This window comes from Cebidichthys violaceus, unplaced genomic scaffold (genome assembly GCF_023349555.1).
Source record: "Cebidichthys violaceus isolate CVI_PGR_0920_01 unplaced genomic scaffold, fCebVio1.0.p SCAF_90, whole genome shotgun sequence".
Classification (NCBI taxonomy): Eukaryota; Metazoa; Chordata; class Actinopteri; order Perciformes; family Stichaeidae; genus Cebidichthys; species Cebidichthys violaceus.
In genome coordinates, this window is record NW_027176976.1 from 474,069 (window position 1) to 484,068 (window position 10,000).

General features: G+C 44.4%; 2 protein-coding genes across 4 annotated transcripts in view; one reads left to right on the forward strand and one right to left on the reverse strand.

The window, feature by feature from the left end:
• LOC137867899 (E3 ubiquitin/ISG15 ligase TRIM25-like) overlaps window positions 1–203 on the reverse strand; it is an 11,277-nt gene extending 11,074 nt beyond the window's left edge. For all 3 annotated transcript variants that reach the window (XM_068704363.1, XM_068704362.1, XM_068704361.1), the window contains exon 1: window positions 1–203. This exon is cut by the window's left edge and continues 260 nt beyond it. The gene's annotated coding sequence lies outside the window, so the exon portion shown is untranslated.
• Window positions 204–1,923: 1,720 nt separating this feature from the next.
• mfng (MFNG O-fucosylpeptide 3-beta-N-acetylglucosaminyltransferase) overlaps window positions 1,924–10,000 on the forward strand; it is a 13,683-nt gene continuing 5,606 nt past the window's right edge. The window contains exons 1-3 of the mRNA XM_068704344.1: window positions 1,924–2,576; window positions 8,510–8,555; window positions 8,792–8,894. Of these exons, the coding sequence (XP_068560445.1) occupies window positions 2,205–2,576; window positions 8,510–8,555; window positions 8,792–8,894 (521 nt within the window). The 5' untranslated portion in view covers window positions 1,924–2,204. The remainder of the gene's footprint in view (window positions 2,577–8,509; window positions 8,556–8,791; window positions 8,895–10,000) is intronic.

The following is a 10,000-nucleotide window of genomic DNA, read 5'->3' on the forward strand; positions in this document are numbered from 1 at the left end:
GCAGTAAAGCCTCCTGCAGCCTGATCTGATGACTTCCTCACTTTGTGTACCCGTCACGTTTGTCCAATCCCAGTTCTTGAGTGCGGTCCAAGTCTCGCTCTCACACAAAGCTCAGAGCAGGACAGACAAAAGCGGCCCGAAAGGGGGTCTGGTCCCTCGACTCCTCTGGCCCTCTTTGTTCAAAGTGGCGCTGCGATGCACTCTCTGGTTTAGAAAGAGCCCTTTTTCAGCGAAGGCCGTAAGGCGATCCTGGGTTTTCTTTCCTTGCCAGGGTGAGCCCCGGGCGTCTTTGGTTTACCCACGGGACCGGGATGGGCGGGGGGGAGCTGGTCCTCCCAGGGCCAGGTAGTCGTGGAGAGGGTGGAGAAGAGGAGGGAAGCAGCTGGTCAGTGGAGGAAGGAGAGAGAGAGAGAGAGAGAGCGAGAGAGAGAGAGAGAGAGAGAGAGAGAGAGGGGAGGGATGGAGGGATGGATGTAAGGCGAGAACGCTGAGAAAGGACAAATAAACAAAGGTGGCGATGAGGGTCTGAGGTGAATTAATTGTATCGAGCTCTTTCTCTCTTTCGGTGACGGTCTCCAGAGACGGAAGCACGGGGAACAATGGACACAGTATTGGACCAGCTTAGAGGGACCTGCAGCTCTCTGAGGAGACAACCAGCTGGGTTAACCGGGACGGAACACTGACGTCTAAAGCAGCGTCTGAGCTCTCCTCCAGTCCTCACAGCAAACATCGATGTGTCCAAACTTCAACTACGTTTGATAAAGGTTTAGTCTGAAGCGTCGGGGTCAGATTATACAGACGTTCAAACAATCATGGCGCGTTAGCGGCTGCAGCAGCTGCAGCAGCAGCAGCAGTGGGGGGGGGGGGGGGGGGGGTCATGCAGCGTGCATCTTTGCAGATCTGTGATCAGTACAGCGTGTGAAATGCTCCACTTTTGACACATTTGCACTGAATGTACCGGTACGTCCTTTCTTTCACCGCCCACACGACAGACACACAGTTTCCTTTCAGAATGAAAAGGCCACAAAACAGATGAAGAGTGACGTTTCTGAGCACAGATTCACGTCCTCTTTAATGATCTCCTAAGAAAGAACCCCGTACTCGTCATCTTACAGGTTCCTAGCAGTGTGTTTGGGAAACAGCTGTAGAGCAGTAACTCTTAGTGTATCATAGCGTATATATATCTGTTCTTCACCCGTACAGCTCTAAACGTTCAACATTTGAATAGAACAAAACACAATGTTCAACACAGATTCATCTCAAATGAACCTTCAAGTTGTAGCTTTCAGACGTCTGCGTGGCATCGACTGTTGAGCCGCTATCTCCCCCCGTAAAAGTCAAAAGCTGGTCTCTGTGGGTCCTGGTGAGGAGGCCTTGATGAAGTTGAATTGGTTGGAGCCGGGGGGGGGGGGGGGGGGGGGGGGCGTAGCGTTGGGGGGGCCAACCTGGACCTTCACCCGCAAAAAAGTCACCGGAAGAGACAACGAACCGACCAGAAAGAGATGCAAAAAAAGACCTCAAAGGGACACAAAATGACAACAGAAGGACACGGAAAAACAATAAGGACACAAGATGACCTCAAGGAAGCACAAAAGGACCAAAAAAGATACAAAATGACCCACAAGAGACCCAAAAGACACAAAAACACACAAAATGACCACAAAAAGACATAATGGTCTTCGTAGAGATGCAAAAGAAAAACAACAAGCAGCTCCTTCAGATTACTCGTTACTTCTAGTTTCATTATGCTCCTTTAACTTCTCAAATAAAGGTTTAGATTACAACCGGAAGTACGCTATGCATTCTCACTGTCGCGGTTTATTTTGAAATCCATGCCAGGAAGTCCCACCGTGTGGTTCCGCGCGGCTTGACACCGGTGACACTGGGTGGGCAGAGACTGTGACAAAGTCAAATGTAGCCGAGTGACAGCGGCTTTTACGCAGAACGTGAGAGGAACTCATCCTCGTCATGCAGCTCCGGCCTCTTTAAAACAGGAGAAATACTAAAAATAATGATTTAGTGATGATTGTGATGATAACAGGCCCTTATAATAAAGAGTTGATTAATGAGGAACAGCGGTGATTAAGTTTTAAAGGAGGAAGTGATGGAGGTGATGAGGAGCCGAACAAGAACAAGAACAACAATGAACAAGGAGGCGACCAACAACAGGGTTATTATGGGATATAAATAGTTCATTTTCTACCATGCAGAAGAGATCGATGCGTCGGAAGTTGCCCGTCTTGATCTTCACCTTCTTCATCATTCTCTACGTGGATTTTCAATTACGCACGAGCAGCCCTCCCAAACTGAGCGCGGCTCACCGTCCGCCGTCCGGCGCGCTTCACCGCTCCATCCAGGAGGCTCCATCCGCGGCCAAGAGGGACGCGCGGAACCCGGCTACCGGCAGCAGCAGCGGGGGGATCGGAGGGGTCGGAGGACACCCGGCCGCAGCACACGTCACCCAGCCGAAACTGAAGCTGGAGGACATCTACGTCGCTGTGAAGACCACCGGGAGGTTCCACCAGACGCGTCTTGCGCTCCTGTTGGAGACGTGGATCTCCAGAACCAAGGCGCACGTGAGTGTGTGCTGTGTCTGTGCTGGGCTGCTCTACTGGGCCACCTGCACCACATGTTCATGTCTTCATGGTTAGAGCTAAACATTTCACCATTTGAGAGATTTAAGATGGGACTCGTGAACTTATTTTACATTTATTTCCTCAAACAACTAAACCCATCATTGGGTCTTTGAGAACACGTGCTGTAGACCTCTTGATGGAATGAAAACATTCACTTCCTTCCTGCTGGTAACTCATATAAAGATGAGGTGAGGTCAGTCCTTTATTGTGTGAAAAAGTGGCTCAGACACAAAATAACAAACTAGAAATCCTTCATGTTATCCTGACAGTTCAAAAGGTTTTTATTTCAGACAATAACCAGATTTCGATCCTATAAGAGCTGATATTGAGTGCAGTGGTCCATTTGTCTCCCTGTCGTCTCTTTCAGTTTGGCTCTTGTTGAATGTCAGAGGTGCTAAAACATGAACATTGTTTTTAAATTGACAAATAAACAGAGTCTAATCTTGCAAAATGTCCCCCGAAGAGACACGTATCGACCAGAAGAGATGCAAAATGACCATCAAATATAGAGACCACAAAGAGACAAAGAGACACAAAACCCCCGAAATGGACAGGAAGCACAAAGAAACACAAAAGGATAAATAAAACACAAAATGACCTCAAAGATACAAAAAGAATCCACTGTCTAACAAACATCTTTTTTCCAATTTCATTTCCTTTTTTTTTATTAAACAACGAGTGAAACACGTGACCTGTGAGAGGAAGCGTTCATCTGTCAGCTTCTCCTTTCTGTGCAGAAAGAAGCTGATCTAAAGAACAGACGTGAAGGTTGAGAGTGAAAGAGGAAGATGCAAACGATGAATTCCTCTCATAACTGCAAAGACACAACATTGTTTTTATCGTGTAACATATACATATATACATATATATAATCACTATTATTGTGTTTTGGCACAACATTGTTTATGTATATATATATTACATGATAAAAACAATGCTGTGTTTTTATATTTATGTTATATGCTCATGTATATACAGTATATATATATATATATGTATATATATATATATATATATATATATGAGCACACAAAGATGCAAGTATATAAATGGACACACACACACACACAGAAACAGGAAGCTGTGCAGGCAGGTTGTCTGGATCGAGGGGAAGCAGCCGCCGTGTAGCGACTCTGTTAACAATACTGAAACGGAAGCTGGTCATAGAACAGGAAGTGGAGAGGCAGATTACACACACACACACACACACACACACACACACACACACACACACACACACACACACACATTCACACCCACACACACACCACAGGGCTTTGTCTGTATTAGGGTGAAAAGTCGTTTCTAACCAGCGACTGTTGCTGAATAGCTGATCTGGTTATCACCGGAAACAGCCGCGTTGCGACAGAAACTATCCTGTTTGGTCCCCAACATGATCTAATAATCTATCTGTACGAGTATAATGTTCTCCACATTCACCATCGTAGGGTTGAGATGCCTGTTAGCATAAACATAATCTGTAGCTCAGGGGTAGACGTAGTCATCGTGACGTCACTCGTTGGTTTGTGGACGGATGTCATGAAGCCTCGAGTCCATCTTTAAATTCGTCTGTCTCCATGTTGTTGTTTTTTGACACCGATAAACTGAAGTGACCATATCTGGAATGCGGAGGAGTGACGTAGAGACGTCGTATACGTCTCTGGTAGAGACCTGTCAATCAGTGTGTAGCCCCGCCCCTAAATCATCCCCTCTTTATGGTCTGTTTGACTCTAAATGGAGCATAATGTACTAAATGAACATCATGCTGTATTGAAGAAGACTGTAAACTAGAGATTGAGACCATAAACTCATGTTTACAATGTTTACTGAGGGAATAAATCAAGAGAGAAGTAGAGTCATTTTAGACTAGACTTCTATACAACCAGAGGAGTCGCCCCCTGCTGGACACTAGAGAGAATACAGGTTTTAAGACTCTTCCGTATCGGCTTCACTCTGTAGAACCGGAGTTTGCCGTCTGGTCTTAAACCAAAAGCATTGGAGTGATTGAACTTTCTCCTCGATGGTGTGGCTGTAGAGCCAAAGTCAGAGGATCCCTAAAGTCAGGAGGGTTCGTCATCTGGGAACTATGAACGTCGGCGCGTGGCTCGTTAAAAGGCACAGTCTCTGAAAACGGGCTGGATTGAGCATGTTGATACTTTCACAGTATTTATATAGACGCACTTCATAATCACAAAGACATGAAGCTTCACTTTTTACATTATGGGACCTTTTTAAAAGCACTCAACCATATCTTCTCTCCGGCTGATATCCAGTGTTATTGCTCTGCTGGCTGGGCTGTCTTATGAAATGTTGTGTTTGGTCTCAGAGGAGCAACACTGGCGAGGCAGTGATATATTAAATGTGAAAGTTATAAAGCTTGTGTCAATACTTTAAAGTTTAAAGTGTTGGTAAGTGAGTTTGGAGAAAATCCCCCAACTATCAGTCTGTGTGACAGTCTGTGGGAGCGATTTGGAAGCGATTAGCCTAGCTTAGCAAAAACACTGGAACCAGGGGAAAACAGCTAGACTGGCTCTTCTGTTTAAAGTAAGATAATCTGCCGACTAGCACCTCCTAATTAAAACACTGCATCTCATTTGTCCCTTTCACACCGTGCATTAAAAAGTGTCTTGAGTGATCGGATTGCAATCGGATAGTTCTTAACTACATAAAAGTACGGGTGTGAATGCACCCAAAACGAGAACGGACTGTGACTGTACCTCATCCTGACGACGTTGAACAGGAGTGGGGATGCGTTTGCGTTTACAATCGACTTATAAAAGCTACGTGGGAGGAAGTGCGTAATTGCGCCTGACCAAAACAACGAGGAAGCAGCCGTTAGCCAGTTAGCGAGCTACGCTGCTAGCAAGAAAGCAGCAAGAAAGCAGCAAGAAAGCTTGTCAGAATGGAGACAAAACGAACGCCTGCTTTCAGTTTGGTCCGACGAAATTCTTGCAAGCGAAACTTGGCAATTCAGCATTTACATCTTTTTGGACGTGCGCAAATGAGAGTAGGATGTGACGTTGTTCTTTTTATGCTAAGCTAGGCTAATGACAGTGAGAGCGGTACTGATTTTCTCATCTTAGAAAAAAAGGGAGTAAGCATGTTTCCCATTTTCCAATTATTCCTTCTAATCTTTGATCAGACATTTCAATATATCATGTTGTATAAATGACTAACTTTAGACATTAATGTGATGTAAATACAATATTGACTTTAATCCCCTAAATAGATGAATCTGCATGAAACTATTTGCTCAATTACTCCCATCAAAGTTCCCCTGAGGCTCCTCAAAAAGCCCCAATAGAACATCGTGAAGTCCAAATGCCCACATTTGAAGTCCGCGGACTCTCTGAAGCGCTGATCAAAACATCTTATTGAGCTATGAATCTCACTTAATGGCAGTTTAACAGGATGAAAACAAGCTGAGATTCATGCACGTCTGCCTGACCCTCAGGGAAATGTCCTCTCAAACTCCGTTTACGAGACGCTCCGTGCTGACAGTCTGCCGTTTTTCGGTTCCTCAGCACAGGTTGACTGGTTTCAGTGCAGATAGTTTAGTTTGAGTTATGACCAGAGGAGAGGAAAGAGAGGGGATGGTGGCCCTCTTACCAGGGGTAGATGGTGGTGGTGTTTCCTCCTGCTGCAGTGATGGAAGGATGAGAGGATTAACGTTAAAGTAAAACTAAAAAAGTAAAGCATCCCCTGCTTTATGGTCTGTTTGACTCATCATCATGCTGTATTAAAGAAGACTGGAAACTAGAGATTGAGACCATAAACTCATGTTTACAATGTTTACTGAGGGAATAAATCAAGAGAGAAGTAGAGTCATTTTAGACTAGACTTCTATACAACCAGAGGAGTCGCCCCCTGGTGGACACTAGAGAGAATGCAGCTTTAACACAAGAAGCTCTAGCTGAATGTACCTTATTTCACATTCTGTCTGACATGCTCTGTTTTTAGGGCCTGTCTCTTTAAAAAAAAGCCCAGTCTGCTCTGTTTAGCTTGCAAGGAAAGTATGGCACACCTTTGGACAAGCACTTGCTTTCTTTATATGTCCACTTTAAGCTTGTGGTTTTTTTTTGTCCCCTGATGGACAGGAAGTCCCCACAATGCGAGTGTGTGAACAGGTGTGTGTCCCCATATCAGTGCTACTTCCCTTGCCAAAAAAACGGCCTTTTGAAAAAGCCAGGACGGGCCAAAAGTCCTCACTCTCAAGGTTTAATACTCCGAGCCTCACAAAGGACGGAGGACAAGAACAACCCCTAAACACATCTGGATGAGACAGGAGCTCTGGCGCCCTCCACTGGACAGCTGCAGAACCATCTCTGTCCACAGTCCTCTCTCTGAACTCTTCAACCATCAAACGTTTATGAAATCAGAAATATTTGTTAAAGGGTCACTTTTTCAAACGTGGATTCAGCCAACTCCCTATTTAGCGATGTCATCATATCGGGTCAGAGCCTCGCTGTCGATGTTCTTCCACGAATGCTTGTTTCTGCCAAATAACAACATGCCATTTCTCCGTAGGGTCCTTTCCACAGCGTTAACAGTCTGAGCCTGTCAGTGGCAAAGTTAAGCCCTTTTACTGGACCTACATTGTGACATTGTGATCCTCCATCAATACTGGACCAGCTTCAAAATAGAGTCCGGGTTGTAAAAATACCAAAGTTGCCTTGCAATTCACTCGAAAAACAGCAACTTTTTGGAAAACAAAGAGCTGAACTGTATTTTTAAGTTTCTTGCCATTCAAACAAAGGCAGTTGATAGTCACATGCAGGCTGTATTTCGTATCCTTATTATTTTCCTTCTTCCTGTCATGAATATGACCCGTCGTATGTTAGTCACTCAGTTAGTGCTTTAAAATGTACGCCTGAAACATCTTGAGTGTTCTTAAATACAAGCCGAAACCCAGAACGACGCCTTACTACCTTTCCAGGAGTTGAATAAAACACGAGTTATGGTTTGTGCTTATCTTATCTAGCGGGTCATTTGTCCCGCTCTGGGGTATTTCAGGGCTCGCCTGACGAAGGTTCAGCTCACTGTCTCTCACAATGTCCCTCACAATGTCTCTTGAGAGACTAGTGAAGACTTTTGAATACAACTTGATTTAACTGCTGTTTAAAATATCAACAGAACAAGCAGTATTTATACAACTATCTATATCACTTACTTTGTCTGGTAAAAGTGTTTTATGATGGTTTGTAGTTTATTTTTTGGACTTTGGATGGACAAACTATAAACTTTGACTTGTTTTATTATTGTCGTTTATGGTTTTAAGTTATAGAAGAGTTCCTAGTAAAAAAAAAATTGAATCTGCTGCAGAGAGCTGAGTGTTTTTACAGTCGTACACCACCAGAGATCAGTGTTGTACTATCTATCTATCTATCTATCTATCTATCTATCTATCTATCTATCTATCTATCTATCTATCTATCTATCTATCATCCATCCATCCATCTATCTATCTATCTATCTATCTATCTGTCCGTCTGTCTATAAGAACAGGCTGTGAGAGTGGTAACACCAAGGTTCTTGTAAGTGTGTGTTGAGTCTTATTTGACTCGTATATCTGCCAAAGACCAAATTAAATCTGCCATACAGTTCTCCCCAGACCATAAACGTGTGTGTGTGTGTGTGTGTGTGTGTGTGTGTGTGTGTGTGTGTGTGTGTGATCGTTCTTATAGCTCACCGTGGGCAGCCTTGTTTTCGTCACATTAAATTTGCTCCATTCAAACCAACATTGATCCTGTGTGAGTGTGTGTGTGTGTGTCTGTGTGTGTGTGTGTGTATGTGTGTGTGTGTTGAGTCCTTAATGAAGGTGCTATGACATAATCAAAGCCGATGTATTTAAATCGCTTTCTTTCTCTTTGTAGACGTTCATCTTCACAGACGCGGAGGACGAAACTTACAGTCAAAACGGTGAGATCTGTTTGAAGTCTCAGCTCTAGATTTAGATCTGCTCACTGTGTGACGGGGACACATGTTTTTATGTTTTTCTAGTCAGTTTGTCATAGTTAAGTCTAGTCCCTCTCTCTCTCTCTCTTTGTCAGCACATCTTTTGCAATAAAAAAACAATTTTTTTTACTTATTCTGGTTCTATTAATTAGGTCATAAAATGTACCGCGTCAATGACTCCAGTCCGTCTCTCTGTCCAGGCTACAACATGGTGGTGACGGGCTGCCAGTCGGACCACAGCCAGCAGGCTCTGTCCTGCAAGATGTCCGCCGAGTACGACGGCTTCATGGCCTCCGACAAGAGGTGAGACGCATCGGGGTCCGTCTGTCGTCCGTCATTTTAAAGATCCCCGGTAAAGATCACCAACTCTAATGGGGAAATCTGAGGCTGCACTGTAAGTGTTGACCTTTGACCTCTGAGCGCAAAGCGGCATCTTCAGGACGTCTTCTTCTTCTTCTTCTTCTTCTTCTTCTTCTTCTTCTCTACAAACAGTTAACAGCTGGCCATTCACAGCATACTGAAGAATGAGTCGCTGATATTTGTCTTGATTTTTTTTGGAGAATACAATGAGGCTCAGCAGCTTGCGTTCGGTGTGTGACTAAGGCTTCCCACTGCTGTCTCGTCATTAAGACGGCAGAGAACCGTTTGGTTCCAGGACCCACTTTGTTATTTGGACTGAAAAAGGGAAGTGAGGCTGTTTGGTTTGGAGGGAAGCCCGTCGTGTTGGGAACGAGACAGCGCCTCGGTTCGGTACCGACGGCTTTGTGATTTGGACTCCGACTGTTTGGTTTGAACATCGTGTTGTCTTCGCCTCTGGGTAGCTTACGGCTCACCCAAAAGGACGTAACTGATTGGTAATACCAATTCTAATTACTAGCAACTACTAATAGTTATATCATCACATTTCACAATTAAGTTTCTGAGGGACAGATTTGAATTTGTCAAAGAGTAAGACATGTACTGTACATAAGGTGCTTGAGTGAATAAAATAGCATCACTAAAGAGCCGAACAAACACTCCTGTCAATCTGGTTTTATTCTCTAGACATTTGAAGTCTCATCTCATCTATTATTTCCCCTCATAATACACAGAAACATATGTTTTGTCATGGAACAACCCAGCGTCACATGTCTCTGGCTCTCCCTCCAGATCCACTTCTCCCTCTGGACCAAGCTCACCACCAACAGTTCACGTTCACATCTTCCCCGTCGATGTTCAGCCACTGTTACTTTCGGTAATTACAGTTGTTTAACTACCAAAATCCCACCGACGCTGTCCTGAGTCTGCTGGACTGCAGACATCTCTGCTGCTGTGTTCAGAAACACATGAGCTGACTGTCCTCTGGAAGTCATCTCAGTAGACGCTCCCTTATGTCCCCATCCTCAAGGCTCAAGTGAAGGAAAAGAAAA